This window comes from Dermacentor albipictus, chromosome 1, assembly GCF_038994185.2.
Source record: "Dermacentor albipictus isolate Rhodes 1998 colony chromosome 1, USDA_Dalb.pri_finalv2, whole genome shotgun sequence".
Lineage (NCBI taxonomy): Eukaryota > Metazoa > Arthropoda > Arachnida > Ixodida > Ixodidae > Dermacentor > Dermacentor albipictus.
This window is the reverse complement of record NC_091821.1, coordinates 429,418,134-429,437,185: the sequence shown is the minus strand read 5'-3', so window position 1 is coordinate 429,437,185 and position 19,052 is coordinate 429,418,134. Positions and strand designations below refer to the sequence as shown.

Genomic DNA, 19,052 nt, shown 5'->3' with positions numbered 1-19,052 from the left:
TGCTTCGCATCCTGGGCTTAACCTTAGCTAAGCCACAGCCATTTTTTTTTATTTCATGTCTGTTGTTCTTTTTCTAAGCTCCAAGGGGAAAAAATCCGACGGAACCTAAACCCTTCTTATGGGTTACGAATGGGAAAGCATTAATGTCCCACTGAACGCCGCTAAGGATTCCTTCGAGTTTTGCGCTGCGATTAATGTACACTAGCGGTACGTGCTGCCCGAGACAGCTAGCAGCAGCAGCAGCAGCCTGCGGTGACAACGCCGCATGCAACCGACGTCCTGTGCGACGAGAGACCTAGAACGCAGCAACGGCCACCAAGGCCGACAGGGGTACGCAGCAGCTAAGCCCAGTGGCGGTGATAGAGAGAGAGAGACGGACCGAGTGCCGGCTTTCGAGAGGGATAGCCGTAGTGATGTGGCGTGACTTAGGCGTGACGGCGATGCCCTTTCCCTTCACGCAACACCTGGCGCGCTATTGCAGCAGCAGGTGTTCCCTTTAGCCGGCTCTGTTCCATCGAATTGCGCAACGTGCTCTTGACGTGCGCCACAGCCAATGAGAACTCCGTCAAGGTGCACTAGTGACGTGGCGTCGCAACCAATGGGAATTCAGGTGCCGTTTCGCTGTTACAGACGCCGGCTTTTTCGCTCAATGGGCCAATTGACACTTTCACATAAAAAAATGTATTTCTTGTTACTGAATGCAGCACTGACGTTTCCTTATTATATTTGCCGTAGAAAATGACTAGCCTTACAAATTAAAATGCTTTTTAAGAAAAGAGGCATTCTGCGTCTGTCGCCTGCTTACTTCACAAGTTCATAGTCATTTGTTATTCAGCGAAATATCACCACGCGAGAAAAAGCAGTACGCACAATGTTCAGTGGCCGAGCCGAGTGCATTAGCTTAAAGCCTCAGGGGCTCATCACTTACACCCGTTGTTCCTAAGCGTTATCCGACATTGATTCGTCGTACACGACGTCGTGCAACTTTAGGTAACGTCTGACGTGGCTCCAGCAGTGTTCGTTGAGGTCAGCCAGCTGCATGCGCCCGTCCTCACGTGCGTTGCACGTGACTCTTTCCTTGACGACACCGGCGAGCCGCATGAATTGCTGCAAGCCCTCGATGCTCCTCAGGCGACTGCGGATTGTGGCAGCGGCCTCCTCAGTGCTCATGGACGTCGATTCGGAAAGCAGCTCAAGCAGTGCCGGATGATTCGATACTCGCTCCAGGGCTTGAGCGCAGATGCTGCATGTGTATTAGGGCAGTCATAGATAAGGGATTAGCGGTACGGTACAAGCAGGTTCTTTTTTTTTCATTAGGCGGCTATGCATGTATGCTTAGCCAAGGTCTCTATTCTGGACATTCAGACACTTATTATTTTTTTTTGAGGCGTGACGTAGTCGCGACGCTGAAACTGAAGTGGAGGCACTTAACCTAACGTTACCCCTCAGTAAAAATGAAGCAGCTAACACAAAGCGTATGCTTTTTTCTTCAAAGTCGTCTCTCGCTTACGTCGTCTGCTTCTTTGTTTAGGTCACGTGTCTTCGAGAAACGGAATGAGACATCGTGTATTGGCGGACAACGCACTTGCTTTCTACCTTGAGACAACGTACGAGAGCGCACGTACCAGGTTGCGTTATCGCCATCTCGTGAAACACAAGTGACTCCGCCTATGCCTCCTAAATCGCGCAAGGCCTGTGCACTTCGATCCATGACGCCATGTTTGTTACATTGTCCGACCGCCATAGAATCTAATGGGGATGCTCCCGAGTAAGCCGCAGTGACTTTGACGTCACCGCTTTCGTCAGGCCGCGCTTGACAGTGAAAATTTCGGCCCAAGTAGCATGTCGTCATAAAGCAGAGCGCACAGCTCTGCTATTCAGAAGGCATTGACTCAGCCCGACAGCTGGCTGAGAAGCGGCCGAATATCGTCGATAATGTTGCGCGCCGCACTGGCTTGCGCGACGCAAGCGCCGCCTCTGCCAATTCTCCTTCACTTCGCTGCTTACTCGTACCGCGTGAGGAAATTTTAAGGCGCTGCCTAGCGCACATTTTTTTTTTGTAGAGTAAAAAGCCGCAGTAGTCATAATTTAATTATGTGAACGATTATTAATCGGGACTACAATATGAATGCAGCCGTGAAAAGTGCAAGAAGTCGATGAAGATTTGTAATGTTTAACCAATAATATTTCAAATAAACACGTCTTTTAAAGAAATTATGGCTCATAACACAAATGCCAACCCCGCACGAGAGCGATGCAAATGCTATGAGCAAGAATTATGAATAAAGGTATTTCGTGGCCCCAAGCGACTGGAAAATGCGGCGATACACATGCCTCTCGGCCGCCATTACATATGGCCTCTTCTTAGCATAATTTGCGTGGCTCTCCGCACCAAAATTATGGCGCACGTCTCTGCAATGGCGGCCCAGAGCAACGTAACACAACGTCATATTGACGTTTACTACACGGCCCTTCCTGTGATGCTCCTCACGTGATATTCCTGCAGCCAATCAACAAGCTGACATGGCGGCTACCTTGGACCACCATCCCGTGTTAGCGAAATGTTACCGAAACATGCAGTGTAGCGTTTTTCCTTGCTGGCGTCTTTTGGCGAGAGGGTGAGCTGGGCAGCTGCCATCAATGCGAATGTGAATGCGTCGTGCGAATCTTTCGTTCTTTTCTTCCTTTTTTTTTGAAGCTTTGACTTAACTTTTGTGGTTGTCGGTTGCGAGCTTCTATTGTACATTGTTAGCTTCTAGTGTACTTTATTTTTAAAATACTAAAATGGCAATGCTGCCAAGGACCAGGAAAAAGCTTTATGCGAGAAAGTCTGCAGCTCCACGTCACGTTTATTCACCTTCATGAATACGTTAAATAGTGCCTTGCGAAACTTCCGCTTCCCGGCACAAAATTTAAAACGACCTCTCGACAGCCAATCAGAGAGTCAACATGGCGGAGAATGGCAGCCGTGTAGCCGCCATGCGTGCCGAGAACACAGCCCCAAATGTTTTGCGTCCACGATATAGGTCCATAGCGTGCATGCTTTGAAATATGCATAAACCCATGGATGCATAGCCATCTACTGCTGTATTCTTATATTCTTAAATAGACGCTTACAAGAGAGATAGTCACGGGAAGACGGAGAATTGAAGTGATCTTCAGAGGTCGAACAAAGGATGTCTCAAGCTCGAGCCACAGTAAATTTCGACAATCGATCTTGTCTTCGTCAGAGGTACTGACGAACGAAGCCTTGGTTCCAGCTTGGGACATCTCTTGCAGTACCATTATGAAACGCATGCTTGCATTTCATCGTCTAAGTTCTACAAGAACATTGCCCTGACTATGGAGCGAAATATATGCGATAGCTATATATATATAGATAATTGTCACGCTTCGTGGAAGACAGGAAATCTAGCGGCATGTATTACCTTGCGTGGTGAATGTGAAACAATGGAATAGCAGCTTCGCACAGTCATGACCGTGGGCGTAATTCAAAAAGCTCAACTTTGCGCCGCTGCGGATAAAAATGGGGAAATGTCCACAAAGACAGCGCATACTTTGCACGATGCAACCACAATAAATAGAAGGCGTGCGGCCTTAGATATGGTCAGCGTGCTTAATTCTAGACGCGTTAGTGTTATCGCCACTGTTATTCATTGCGCAGATAATTTCAAATTTCGTTTGTGAGGGCGACGCTATGTTGGTACATATGCTTCGGTAATCTGTTGCCCTTTCGGGCGGTGAGGTGAAGTTAACGTGCTAAAGAAACAGAAAAAACTACGAAAGCATGTTTATAAGCACAATTTTGCCAAAAATTTAGCCGTAACACAGTGAGTTTGCTGTCATCCTATAAGAACAGCTGTTTAAGTACCCCCTAAAACCAGCATTCATTTTTTATTGCCTGCGTTATATTATGATACATTAGTGTTAAATGAGGTGGACATAATGCGTTGTACGCACACAAAATCAGTAAGCGTTACTACTGTGAGCATGGCAATCTACTAACTTTCTTTCCAAGTACTCAAAGTTCGCGTAAGCGTTTCATTGCATTCTGTTGATGACAAACGTACTATACGCACGGCGGTTAAGAGGGGAAACGCAAACAATATTGCTGGTTATGATTTCCATGCGAGGAAAGTACGTGCCAAAAAAGAAAGCGCGAAGCCCTCTTCAGAGTACACGCTTACCTTTCTGGTCGAGCTCCAGTCACGAACTGAGCAGCGAGCGCCACCAAGCCGGCGTTGCGCCTCGCCACGTCGCAGACGGTGAACAAGTGCTTCGCCGCTTCTCTGTCCACGGGCGAGTCGAGTGAGAGACTGAGGAGCGTGTAGTTTGTCGCGATGCCGAGCGACAAGCGGCGAACCAACGCGCCGGATTCGGCCAGCGTGACCGTGCCCACGTGCACCTTCTCGATGTTCCGGCTGGAAGTGATCGAGTCGGCCAGCAGGTAGACGTCTTGCTCGTCCATGTACATCGACGTGACGTGAAGCACCCTTATGCTCGTGTTGCGAGACAGCGATGCGAAGAGCGCTGCGCGCCAGCCGTTCGCGTCGTCCCTCGAGGCACCGTCTGAGCCTAGCCACAGACGCAAATTCCGCAGCGTCGACGAGGATTTCACGTAGTCAGCGAAGGCCCAAGACAGAGCGATGTGGCCCGTCCAGATATCCAGTCTTACAGACGTGATGTGGTGGAACGAGGGCAACCGGCGCAGGAGACGCAGAACGTTTGTGAAATCCTCGAATGACAGAACGCTGACTTCTGAGAAAGCCTTCGATTCGAGCAAATCGAAGCTGTCACTGGCGTAAAACGTCCCGAAAGAAACCCTGTTTTCGGTGCCACTGTCCCTGAGACATTTGCAGATTTGCGGGAGGCTATCGTAATCGGGCGTGTCAATACCTATAGCCACTGAGGTCAAGTTCTTTTTCCTCGACAGAATGTTCAAAAAGACCTCCCACCTACCTGGTTCCCAAAAGCGGAACGGAAGCCTCAGTTCGTGCAGAGACTCATTTTCGGCGAGAGCCTCGATCCAGCAATCATACATTGGTGTTGGTTGAAAATTCAAATCTGTCGTGCTCGAAGTCAAACTAAAACGGCGCAGGACTCGGCTTTCTGTGAGAAGCGTGCATATAAGTCTGGTGCTTTCCCGATCGACCACGATATGCGTGAGCGTCAGTGACGAAACAGTCTTGTTAACAAGGAGTCCTTGCAGTAACCATCTCAGGGACAGAGATGTTGGCACGAAGGAGTAGTGGTACCAGAGTTCGTTGCCCTTTCCGACAACGAGTGCGGTCAATGTGTTGTTATTCTTGAGGTACTCCTTGAATCTGGCGCGTCCTGCCATAGACGCTTCGCTGAGGACAGATTCGTGCATAGAGAGCTCCTTCAAAGTCTTGTTTTCAGCAAGTGCCGTCAGAAACCTGTCCGCGTCGTGCCTGCTCATGTTGACGTGAGGAATGGTGAGCACGGCCAACGAATTTGTCGTCTTCAAAAGGTTTGACAGCGCGGACAAAACTCCCGTCGAACTGAGTCCGTCCGACTGCAGTTCGAGCTCCTCCACGTGTTGCGCTGAAGCTATAATTTTGCAGACATCCTTGCACACGTGAAACCTCGCGAACTGCAGCTTGAGAATTCTGACGGACGAGGACTTCAGGAGGCCGTCACGGAAAAGCCATTTGTATGCTTTAAATCTAGACGGGCGGGCACTGAGAGAACTTACGCAGTGGTGCGTGCTGAGCAGCCAGTACAAGAGCGTCGCTGTCCGGCACATCTGCCCTTCCCCGGCATCTGGCAGTTCGGGATGGTCAAAACTTATCACGGACAACTGACCGCGTGCTCCGGCCACCTCGCGTATTTCCATCCGAACTTGGAAGAGGAACTCATTCCAAGTGGACAGGTGTCGCACAATCTGGCAAGTTTGGCCCTCAGCCGCTGTGCAAGGCAATCTGTAGGGCACGGGCGCATCAGAAAACGGACCCTTGGCGTTTTCTAAGTCGGCCAGGCAAACTGAAATTGACGTCGTTGAGTTGAGCTCAACAGGCTCCGGAGCGCCCTCTGCAATCATCCCAGGATCGGCCAATTCAGCTGTAAGATAAGAAGGGCGAGTCGATTCGTAAGCTGGTGCCAATACTCATCCTGACTCCTATCGCTTGTGATAGTTAAGTTACAGCCTTATCACTTTCAGACGCCTAATCTCGCCGTCGGTACGAAATGATTTGCATAATATCATTCTTTGTAGTCACGTACAAGGTCCCCCTCAAGAAATTAAACAATAATAGGTCTAATTAGAACGCACGAACCAAATTAGGGGTCTGCACTTATAAAAAACACCGTTAACAAATGTTTCCAAGCTGTTTGCCTACTGTTCGCAAGCAAAAGCTTTTTTTTTTATTGAGAAGCAATTGACAGTGATTAGCTGGCGTCATGAACTGATAACCATGTAGGGGCGCCAGAAAGAAAGTTGGCATATGCAACATACATTGAATTTCTGCAGCAGCTATTCGTAACGTTTATATCGTAGCAGAGAATGGCGCTAAAATATTTGCCGGGAGAGCCGGTGCGGAAATTCCAACTTGCACCTTACCCCATCTCTCGCTTTTGAGTAGCAACCTTCATGAACCTAATGTTTTTTTTTCTCTAGTTTGCCCCTAATTAAGCCTTGTTATAGCTCTGTAGAAATGTTTTATCTGAGAAAATAAAAGGCCGAATAAGTTGGTTTCTCTTCTGTTTCAGATATACTGCTTCGTCTTATTTTATGCCACCATAAACGTTTCCTGCATAGACGATATAATAGGTTTCTCCATGCATTGTTGGCACAGGAAACGAGAACACATTAGTGGTCTGACTCTCAGCAAGCTTGTGTGGCTCTGGTTCACGACCTATTTCTGTACGCCCAACGTCCGCATCTTGTGCTTCGCGATTTCCTGCATCACTGCCCAGAATATACGAAATATTCGAGCGAGCAATAACCTTGCGCTCTTAGTCACGATAAACTTCATGTCATCTGTGCCTGTGCAGAGGCTGCAAGACGGTTCCCCGTAGAGATGGGTCAAGCGCACTCCGTTCGCCTCTCATGCCGTGCACAATGAAAGCGCGAACAACCACGATCATGTTAGTCTCTCTAGGCTGCGAGCATTAGCATTCACTTACGCGGCGATGAGTTTTGCTGATCGCATCGGGCACCACCTTGCACCGCCGGGTTCTGGGACATCGCCACGAATGATGATGACGATCCGCCACTCTGGCAGCACGCTCCCACAAATGGGGATAGGCCGAAAATCGGGCGGCAGGAGGTCGCCACGACTGCTGCTGTCACTGGTTGATTGGTTGGTCTTTAATTATGGCACGTACCCGCTGCGGGGGATGGGCCAATAGCCGGTTGGAATAAAAAAAAATACATTTTGCCATTTAAATTACGACAAATAAAACATCGAGATTTTTTTAATATTCTACCTGAACATGCAAAACATATAAGGAATAAGGCTAATCAACAAAAACAAGAAATAGCTCGCTGAAATTTTTTTTCACCAATAGGGGGCAAACCCCAGGCAGGAAACTGGAAGTGGGCTTCACCCCGAGCCATCTAACTCTTCACTTGTAACTTCTACAGGCAGCTGTTACTATATATGAACCGTAGTTGTACATTTACCTTTCTTTACGTCCCGTGTGTGACACCACTGCAGCCGGAGATCTGACATCGGTCTATTTCCTCTGACAGTGCTTTCGAAAGAGAGCGAGTCGCATGCCAAACTTCTTCTTCATCGCGTCTTTCTGCTCCAAACCAACAAATGACGCTTGCTGCCTGTCATTCAGTGTTGACGGAAGGCATTTATCCAGAAAGTTTGTACTCAATACTGAAACTCGGTAAAAAAGTGTTTTTCTGGTACGTTGCTGGTTGGCACTTGTCAATAAGGGGTTAACCCCGTATAGGGACAGAAACAGATAAAACGTCTTAGGGATGCCAAAGGCAACGTAAATAAGCTAATGTATCAAGAATTTAACAGCAAAATCGCTTTGAATAAAACAAAAATTTTCCAACAGTTGAGCCAACGTCTAATCGACAATGTCCAATTGAGGAGGCCCCTAAAATTGAGATTTTTTAGAAAGAAATGGCGCAGTCCAATCTAGGTTGTGTAGTAGCTATGACGTTGTTGCTGCTGAGCTCAAAAACATGGGTTTCATCGCAGCCACCGCGGCCTTTTTTTCATTTTCAAACTGTTTGTGTACTTAGATTTAAGTGCAAGAAACCCATGCGGTCGGAATATTCTGGAGTTTGTGTACTTAGATTTAAGTGCAAGAAACCCATGCGGTCGGAATATTCTGGAGTCTTCCACTATGGCCTGCCTCGTCGTCAGGTCGTTGTCATGGCACGTAAGCTATCACAATTTTTTTCAGATCAATATAACGAAACGGTGGTTCTAAAATATTTTATTGCGATCGCAAATATATGGTCATTCAAGGGCGATAAAATCATCGCCGCGCGCCGTGTGATGTATGTGCGGGTGAACGTGTGCGAGGGTGAGCCGGCGATCGCGCCTCAGTCCTGCGCACCCAACCGAAGAAAGCGGGGAGAAAGCGCGCCGCCTTCCGTCGCGCGCAAGGCTTCGCGGGAGAAGGTAGGGAGGCGGGCGCTCTACCCCGGGTGGCCTGGACGACCACGCGCTCCCGGCGAGGCCGCTGTATCTTGAAAGCCATCTGCGACGCGAGTCCGCGCTGCGCTGTGTTTTCGCAGGTTAGTCGTACCAATGCGAGCGACAGCACTAAGGTCAATTCGCTCGCTACTGCTACCGCATTTCCTCACTGCAGCCTTTCGACAGGGAACGTCCGCGGTCCTCGAGTGCGACGTGTTCATGTTTTCTTGTGCGCGCGTGACACCATGTTTATTAATTTAATTAGTATGCCTAAGTTTACAAGTTTTTACAGCCGACAAGACTACTATTCTTACTTCATATTGAGCGTCTTCGCGGAGCAGTTTGTTCTAGAGAAACGAGATGGCGCTGTCGGCGGTGCGCCGCACTGTAGGGGTTGGGGGACGGACTCCTGGATGAAAAACCACAACTTGGGAGGATTTATTCTACATTTATACAGGGAGGTGAGCGACAAGTAACATTCGTACAGACATTACGGGCCAGCAGCAACTCGGACGCTGCGGCCCGCGGCAAGAAGTTCGAGAGAGGTGAATCAGGGAATCAGGGCATGTCCCAGCATCGTCAGGTCTCTCTGGAAGGCTTCTTATAAGCCCTTCGAGCACTGCAAGTCACGTCATGTTTGACCAATGGGAGAGTCCACTCCGATGACGCCACTTGCAGCCAATGGTAGGCGCCCGTGTCGTGGTGTCACACCTGGCGGCTTGCTGCGGTCTTGCATCGCAGACTGGCAATGCACTTCGAACAAAGAGAAGGGGAGGGCTGCACCTGCTTCATTGTCGGATGCCCACCTGCTAATCCCGGCGGCGCACGAACTTGTTGGCATGTAAACTCGTTGCCTTAAACTTCTCTGTTCGGCCGCTTCTCTGGAATGCGCTTTCCTGCTTCTGCATTCCTCAATTAGCTGTGCTGCAATCCGACGTGGTCTGGGGAACTCGAAGTAATCGCAGGAACCAGCTCCATATCTAACAGCTCGTCCTCGCCCCGGTTGTTCTGAATGGCCGGTGAAATCAATTCGCTGGCCATGAGGAACGCTGAAAGAAGCTGCAGGGTACTGGGGTCGAGCCTCGTTTGACGAACTTCGGGATCCTTGGCCCTGGAGAACAGACGTCAAACAAACAAAACAGCACAGCGCTGCACCACGCGTAAGCGCAGGCTCTTCACCCCTGACTCGCCAGACTATTACTGAGTCAAAATCAACCCTGATCTTTTATTTCCCCAATTTCGACAAAACAGTTCCAACCACCCTTCCAAACCGCTATCCATTTCTCCCCGAATGCCGACAAGACCAGAGTACTATTGTTGTTGCAAAACAAAAGGGTCGTTGACGATGCAAACAACAAATGAAAACAGCCGAACATAACTTAAGTGGCCTAACTACACGAACAGCATGTTTCCAATCTATCGCAGTGGCGTACTTATCGAACGTATTGGCGCCACTGAATAATCTGGTCAACCTCACAAGTACGTAATCACAAGCGCACTAGCCTTGTGGTCACTAAACAGAACGCGTACTTGCGTTGTAGGCAAACTCTTCATTACGCTTACTCACGTTTCTTCCTTTAGTCCATCTAGGACACGTGACATAAACGAACAATTAAACTTGCGGGACTTACACACTCCGCAGAACTCTTAAAATGATGCGTCTTCTACTAACTCTTTCCACGCACGTTCACTAAAGAAGTCAGAATACACGGCTGCCCTCACACACACACTAGCAACCCAGTCATAAAGTCTGCTTCCCTCCGTCCACACAGGACACGCGCTAATGGAACTAAGAACGCTTCTCCGTGCAAATCATGCACTCACTCAAATCTACGCGCTTAACCTTACAAAATTCAAAAACGCTTAAAAAGAAAGAAGGTTAAATAAAACACACGCGCGTTACGATAGGCCTCTCAACAATAACCTTGACCCTCAGGTTACTGACACACACAAAAAAGAAAGCCTATTTACTCATTAATGAGCATTTCGCGAGACTACAGGTTTACTTAAAACGCATCTTTCAAATCTCGAAGCTTCTCAAACGAAAACACAAACAAAGCTCATACGTTTACATATTGAAAGAAATCTGTCTCAAATCGCGAAAACTTTCCGATGCTCAAAAATAAAAAACAACACACTTCATTTCTACGGAAGCGCTTCTGGCCTCCCTTTCCAAACGCTTACGTCTGACTCATACTTTGAGTCGAACCCGCGGTGGGCGAAGCTTGAAAGCTACTCTGGCTGCCGAGAGACAACAAAAGGGCTGACTAACTATCAGCTCCCCCAAGACGTTACGGTCTACTGCCAATTTGCGTCCCCGCGCCCCGCTTTCAACACGAACTCGATTGAGCGCGTCGCTACTCCCCACCTGGTCTCGTCCTACCACATTGCGTTTCTTCGAACTGCACGCTGAGCTATGAAAAGAACTACGGAACGACGAGGAGCTTAACTGCCTCGTGCCCTTTGTCCGCGTCCGTGCAGAACATTCTTCGCGGTCTCCCTTTGACCTGTGGCTCGAACGTTTAGGATGCGTCAACATCGTCAGTGACGACCGCACCTTTCTTCTCCTCGCGCCCTGCCCATTTGGGGTTCTCGCCATCTTTGGCGGCGCTAAATTAGTTACCGTCTTTCGGTCTTTACCGCGCTTCTTTTTACGGCGCTTTCTCTTCGCACTCACTTTCATGTCGCCTCGTGCCTCGTGCTGGCCGGTACACATTTCGTCGGCCCGGATCGGTCTCTTACCCGCACAGTCTGAGTGATTTACATTTAAATCAACCCTCTCTCTGCCTCGACTGGCGGACAGCTCAACCGACTCTGGCACAATGCAGCAGGCTTTACACGAGTAAGACAACTCGCACTCTTGCGAACTGCCCTCTGCTACATTGCCCAGCTCACGCTGTGCATCGGCACACAGCCCGTCGGTATCGCTCGCTGTCTCACGCGCACAGTCCGAATGATTAACGACTGAATCATCCCTCTCTAGGCTATCTAGACTGGCGGAGAGCCGCACCGATCCCTGAACAATGCAGTTGTTCTCTCGTGAGCTACGGAGCTCGCCACCCCGAGAACTATTCTCAACTGCATCGTCCAGCTCGCACTTCACTTCTGCACGCACCTCTGGCCTGACATGGGTGCTCGCTTCTGTCGGGTCAGAAGTACCCTTTTCCTCGCTAGCAACCTCGCTAACATTACCAGCGACGCACACACGCGGTAACTGTGCCAATTTGTTCGCAGCTGGCCTAGCTGTCTCCACAGTCATCTGTTGGCACAGCACCTCGTCGCTCTCCTTGCGGCCTTTAACGGCCTCTGTTGCCACTAAGGCATCGTTAGCAGCTAGCCTTTTCCCTTCACTTATTAATCGGCAGTCAATCTCACAGGCACTACTCTTTTCGTCGGCTTCTGGCGAAAATCTGCTAGACACTTGCTCTGTACTATCTACAGAATTCTCAGACAGCCGTTGTCTCAGTGCCAATAACTGATCACAATACTCGATCTCTTTGATCAGTGCTGCCTTCTCTCTCTCATACTTTTCCTCTCGCTCACGTTCGCGTTCATTCTCACGTCCGTGACGCTCACACCTAAGAGTAAGTTCTTGAAGCTCAAGCTTCCGTTCATTCTCGCGTTCTTCACGCTGACGCTCACTCCTAAGCTCACGACGCTCTCGCAAACGTACACGACGCACACGCTCCCGTGGCTCCTGTATCACCTCCCAAGCAAGCTCAATGCTTTTGCCATCATTGCCACTATCGTTAATCGCCTTTATGATAGCTGGCGTTTCCATCCGTTCGTCCGCCTCAACTCCCAAATCGTCGCACACCAACAACAAGTCTAACCTCGTCAACCTTCTAAGATCCATGGCAGCTGCCCCGACAGGTGGTTAAAACTGTTTTCCTTAATTAATTTGTGCAAACACACAATGCAACAAACTCCCGATTCCCAGAACTATCAAAATTGAACACACAACCTTTGAGTCTGGCGAATCATAAGGAAAAAAACCACGCGCTCCGTTTACGGTTCCAGCACCCTGCCATCCGGTTCATTCGTCCGCTGTCCCCGGTTCCTCCGGACTCCCTGGGTCGAAGGCTCGCTCCTTCTTCGCTACTCCCAGTTTCTTCGGACCTCTTTCGACGAAGGCTCTCTCTTCTTCGCTCTTCCCGGTTCCTTAGGATCTCTCTCGACGAAGGTTTATCCGTAGCGCTGCCACCAGCTGATGCGTTCGGAGGCGATCCCACCGCTGCCACCAGATGTAGGGGTTGGGGGACGGACTCCTGGATGAAAAACCACAACTTGGGAGGATTTATTCTACATTTATACAGGGAGGTGAGCGACAAGTAACATTCGTACAGACATTACGGGCCAGCAGCAACTCGGACGCTGCGGCCCGCGGCAAGAAGTTCGAGAGAGGTGAATCAGGGAATCAGGGCATGTCCCAGCATCGTCAGGTCTCTCTGGAAGGCTTCTTATAAGCCCTTCGAGCACTGCAAGTCACGTCATGTTTGACCAATGGGAGAGTCCACTCCGATGACGCCACTTGCAGCCAATGGTAGGCGCCCGTGTCGTGGTGTCACACCTGGCGGCTTGCTGCGGTCTTGCATCGCAGACTGGCAATGCACTTCGAACAAAGAGAAGGGGAGGGCTGCACCTGCTTCATTGTCGGATGCCCACCTGCTAATCCCGGCGGCGCACGAACTTGTTGGCATGTAAACTCGTTGCCTTAAACTTCTCTGTTCGGCCGCTTCTCTGGAATGCGCTTTCCTGCTTCTGCATTCCTCAATTAGCTGTGCTGCAATCCGACGTGGTCTGGGGAACTCGAAGTAATCGCAGGAACCAGCTCCATATCTAACAGCACATGGCCTCAGCGACAGCGCACGAATACGAAACCATTACCACTTCCACCTTGCTTCTTGCGATCAGCTGTCAGAAACGCAACTGAGTTTTCGCTAACGCACAGTGCTCCAATCATGCTGGATTGAAGACTTGTGCAGTCACTGTCTTCGTACGCATCATCATCATCATCATCATCAGCCTGGTTACGCCCACTGCAGGGCAAAGGCCTCTCCTATATTTCTCCAACAACCCCGGTCATGTACTAATTGTGGCCATGCCGTCCCTGCAAACTTCTTAATCTCATCCGCCCACCTAACTTTCTGCCGTCCCCTGCTACGCTTCCCTTCCCTTGGAATCCAGTCCGTAACCCTTAATGACCATCGGTTATCTTCCCTCCTCATTACATGTCCTGCCCATGCCCATTTCTTTTTCTTGATTTCAACTAAGATGTCATTAACTCGCGTTTGTTCCCTCACCCAATCTGCTCTTTTCTTATCCCTTAACGTTACACCTATCATTCTTCTTTCCATAGCTCGTTGCGTCGTCCTCAATTTGAGTAGAACCCTTTTCGTAAGCCTCCAGGTTTCTGCCCCGTAGGTGAGTACTGGTAAGACACAGCTATTATACACTTTTCCCTTGAGGGATAATGGCAGCCTGCTGTTCATGATCTGAGAATGCCTGCCTGTAGTTGGCTGCAAAATAGTGACTGTCATATTTAGGAATGGAATGAATCGGTGTGGCCAAATTCGCGAACCGCTGCTGGAACTGTCCGTACGTGTTACCGGCACTTCGAGATGTACGGCTTTCCTCGAGGATACAGGAATTGCTCATCCGCCAGCGTTGTGTCGCCAACCTTCAAAGGAAGTGCTTCAGCCCCGGAACGTCGGCAAGGGTGAGCACCGCTCGTTAAAAAATAACAGAGTAGCGTCGTTTCCTGTCATAGTAAGCTTCGCACACAGTATCTATACACATCTACCCCAACTGACACGGAAGCTTACGCCTACTCAATCGCCAACGTGTCAATAAGTGATTGGGCCGGCGCACATTTAAATATACGCGCACCATATACACACAATAAATGACGGACTAGACTGATTACGCACAAATGGTCGAAACTGAATATTTTGTCACGGTCCACAAGAGTAAGCAAGTTACTATCGACAATACATATGTCCTACAAGGTATTACAATGTACAAAACAGCTACGTCTCAAGCCTTGTGCGCAGCAAGAACTAAAGTATATCAAGAGCCAGTTGTCTGCACGTGCCACTTCAGCTTCACACAGCATGCCTTGGACCATGCAATACATAACGTTCGCGTGTGCTCGTAGGCCAGCCTTAGGCCTGTTAATGAGCGGGCCCGACTTCGGCCCGGGCCCGCGGCCTACTGCTCCGGCCTGGCCTAGGCCCGCCGTAGAATGTTTGGGACGGCCCGACCCGTGCAGTGTTCTGCTGATGTCTCTGTTCTACTGACGTCTGCTTGCTCCCGATTAAGAAGGCGTTCGATGGCGGTGCGCAGGCTATTCGCTGTAAAAAAAAAAAAGGTCTATAGTTACACCTGTGTTTGGCTGGAATATCGCCCAAGGATGTCAAGCACGATGCTAAACCTTCCTATTGGTATCAGTCCCCCGCTCTTCGGGCGAAACTGCAAATGTTTTTGTCTCTTCTGATATATAGACGTACGATTCTAAGAAAAATTGCATCACCTTCTTATTTGTTGTAAGCCTAAATATTTAGCTTTAGAATTAAATACCTTTGCGTAGGTTCTTGCCTAAAAAATACCACCAGCAGTGCACGCTAGAAACTTACAAAGCTGAAGTTGATTTCCTGGCTGCCGTGTTTGTGCTTGAGCCTTCTTTTGGCCTATCAGCCTATTGGCTAAATGATAGTCCCCTGTAGGGCCACTAAAAGGCGCAATAATAATGTGCTTTGCTCGTTTACATGGCCGTTCCTCAAGTAACATAGCACTCTGTGTGCCCGCATCAAAACTGCAAAAATAAATACAGTAACTTGAGTACAGATCAGTCATGTGCACCTGAGCAGGACAAAAATAAAGTTTCGCAAACTGAGAGAACCATATATACAATTAAGCATAAATGCGTTACCTTCCTCGCAGCAATCATTGGCCATCTTTCTTTAACTTAACGGTACATGTCAACCTTTGTCCATTCTTAGACAATGGCAATCGAGCCGCTTGATCCTCATTCTGAAACCTAGAAAGTCTCCGCTTCATCCATCATCATATTCTCCGATAGCGCTTTCGAAATGTGTCGGCAAAGTGATGGAAAGAATGTTTCTTACTCGCTTGGAATGGTACCTAGAGCGGTTCAACATTTATCCGGACTCAATGACGGGCTTTCGTCGATGTCGCTCGTCCAACGTCAACGTCATTGACATCGTAACCTGGGTCCAAAATCAAAAAAGCCTCAAGCGCCTATCAGTGGCACTTTTTCTAGATATCGAAGGAGAACACGACAACGTCGCCCATGAGGCTATACTGAACTTACTTGAGGATGTAGGAGTTGGTGGCCGGATATATCGATGGATTCGGGACTACTTGACTGAGAGATGCTTTTTCTTACAGACGGAAGACGGCCCAACTTCGAAGCATTACATCTGCAGTGGAGTGCCGCAGGGTGGAGTGTTGAGCCCCATATTGTTCAACCTCGTCCTGGTAGGACTAGCGGAGTACTTACTGCGGACAGTACATGTCTCAATATACGCCGACGACATTTGCATCTGGGACTCTGCGGTGATTCGCCCTCAGGTATACGAGTCGGGCTTCAGCGGGCAGCAACCATGACGGCGTCATATCTCCGAGAACAAGGCCTCAGTGTGTCTACTGAAAAGTGCGCATTGGTTGGCTTTACGCGCAAACAAACGTCATCATATCCTGTTTCAATCAATAGTCAAGCTGAGTCCTATGTTAAGACGCATAGCTTTCTGGGTGTCATCATTGACCGCAACCTCTCGTGGAGCCCTCGCTGTGCCTATCTGGAGAAGAAGTTAATTGTCATTGCGCAGATCTTCAAATTTTTATGGGGGAAAAACCGGGGTACACCAGTCCATTCTATGATGCAGCTGTACAGGGTACTGTGTCTCTGACTCCTACGTTACAGTCTACCAGTTTTGTCAAATAAATGTAAGACGAACATTCGCGCTTTGTAGAGCTTACAAGGTCAAGCCCTGCGCGCGTGTTTCGGGCTGCCTCGGTCCACCTCAACAGCAGCAACAATTGCCATCGCACCCGCCGTGTTTGCTCAGTGGCTATGGTGTTGGGCTGCTGAGCACGAGGTCGCGGGATCGAATCCCAGCCATGGCGGCCGCATTTCGATGGGGGCGAAATGCGAAAGCACCCGTGTACTTAGATTTAGGTGCACGTTAAAGAACCCCAGGGGGTCGAAATTTCCGGAGTCCTCCACTACGGCGTGCCCCATAACCAGAAAGTGGTTTTGGCACGTAAAACCCCATAACTTAAACTTAACAATTGCCATCGCGGAAGACTTCAGACACAGGTAGCTGTCGACTCTCTCATAACGTACATTCGCCATCTCTCAAGGATTCCCGGCCATCATTTAGCCTCCCTGCCAGCCGAAAGACCCCAAGCGACCTTTTCAAGAGTGATTAGCGCTCATCAAGAGTGCATATCGCCATCTTATACACCAGCGGCGAAGCCTTCTTGTCCACTGTGGTGCCTGCCACAGCCTCAAGTGAATTTCGCTATTCCCGGAATAACAAATAAGGCAAATCATCCATCGCCGGCTCTGAAGCAACTGACGCTCCTATTACTGCGCCAGACGCACCATGACCGCATACATATATATACCGAAGGTTCGACCTCACCTGCCAGCTCAACTGCTGCATTCCTCGTTCCAGCCAAGCAGGTTACAGTTAGATTCAAATTGTCACACATGACGACATCTACCTCGGCAGAACTTGCAGCTCTCCATGCCGCTATGACGTACGTCACCGAAGAGCCGACAGAGAAATGGGTCCTATTTTGTGACTCTAAGGCAGCTCTTCACAGTATCAAGTCTGCATTACATCACAGAACTTACGAGAAGATGACATCGGACATCAGGGAAGTACACCAGCATGCTCTGGAAAGAGGGCATAACATTATCTTTCAATAGATTTCAGCTCACTGTGGTATCGTCGGCAACAACCTTGCTGACAAGGCTGCGCGGTCTGCCCTCGAAGACACCCAGACGCGTCCAATATCTTTGGTGAGGTCGGACGCTGCCAGAGAACTTTGCCTACTTATTGTTGTTTCGCAGCGAGAAAGGCTAGATGGCTAGATGGCCGCGAAATTTAACTGAAATTTCATAATGACGCGAATTGTTAATTGGCGCAAATATCATGTACTTCGTTTTGTTAATTAGCATTTAACAGTAGCTTATTTATGTGCGACCAAGTCGATAGCTGATATATATATATATATATATATATATATATATATATATATATATATATATATATATATATATATATATATATATATATATATATATATATATATATATATATATATATATATATTAATTGAACTTTGCAACTCTGTCATCGATCTGTCCGAAAAAAACACATTATTATCCTCGGCGTACACGCTTAATCTTTGGGAAAATGGGATTAAAGCAAGATTATTAATGTAAAGGTTAAATAATAGCGGACCTAATATGGACCCTTGGATATACACCATTGTGAATTTTTCATTTCGGTGACTTTACCTTATTGACTGAAACATATTGGTGTCTATTTGTAAGGTAGCTTTGTAATAATTTTAGTGCAATACTGCGTATTCCATAATCATAGAGCTTCAAATGAAAAGCTTTCCTTAAATCCCAATAGTTCCTTTGTTCAATGTGTTCTTTGATTGCATGTTTAGCATTCAGTAGTGCCTGCTCACAAGATCTTCCTTTCCGAACGCCGTACTGCGCATCACACATGATATCGTATTTAGCCATGAAGCCTGCAATTCGGATGTTTATGACTGTTTCAAAAACGTTCGATAACAAAGGAAGTGCTGAGATTGGTCTTGAATTATTGGCATTGCGATCTGTTCCCCCTTTACGAACTGGGCATACTGTAGTTATCTTAAGCGCATCAGGAAATATACCACATTGAAACATTGAGTTAGGAATGCGACCTATAGGAATGTAAATTATGTCTGCTACATGTTTGACTGGAAGTGAGAGGATCATCAATACCAGACGCGATATCATTTTTTTTTAGATTTACAGTTGTTTTGACCACTTCATGCGTTGCTGTAAGCGAGAAAACAATTCAGAGGTGTCTTTCTTTCAGAGTTCGCAGTGTTTGATAGATTAACAGGTAGTTTATATTCTCCCCTACGTATAAATTGAGCATTTAGTACGGCAGCAGCTTCGTCACCAAGAGTACCCTGAGCTGTCGTTATATTTATTACGTTGCTTCTTTTTTATATTAGTTGTATTATTTACAGCCGGCCAGACCCTCCTAGGATTATCCGAAATCCGAGTAAATAAACTTTCACAATACCGCAGTTCCGCACGTTTCAAATCGGTATTAAGCTTATTTCGATAGTCTTTAAACTCAGCAAGTTTATTCAGATCTCTACTTT

The 19,052-nt window shown here is 48.2% G+C and overlaps 1 protein-coding gene across 1 annotated transcript; it reads right to left on the bottom strand.

The window, feature by feature from the left end:
• Nucleotides 1-665: 665 nt before the first annotated feature.
• Nucleotides 666-7,348, bottom strand: LOC139059044 (uncharacterized). Its single transcript, XM_070536861.1, has 3 exons — nucleotides 7,147-7,348; nucleotides 4,188-6,081; nucleotides 666-1,243 (listed from the first exon to the last, which is right to left on the bottom strand). Exons 1-3 carry the CDS (start codon nucleotides 7,205-7,207, stop codon nucleotides 940-942), a joined length of 2,259 nt encoding a protein of 752 aa, XP_070392962.1. The 5' UTR covers nucleotides 7,208-7,348; the 3' UTR covers nucleotides 666-939.
• Between the last annotated feature and the right edge of the window lie 11,704 nt (nucleotides 7,349-19,052).

Bases quoted from the DNA above. Each gene is read 5' to 3' on its own strand.
- LOC139059044 (XM_070536861.1), bottom strand. From the start codon at position 7,207: ATGTCCCAGAACCCGGCGGTGCAAGGTGGTGCCCGATGCGATCAGCAA. The intron at 6,082-7,146 runs GTAAGTGAATGC...CTTATCTTACAG, and splicing joins TCAGCAAAACTCATCGCCGC to CTGAATTGGCCGATCCTGGG. The intron at 1,244-4,187 runs GTAAGCGTGTAC...ATACACATGCAG, and splicing joins ACTGGAGCTCGACCAGAAAG to CATCTGCGCTCAAGCCCTGG.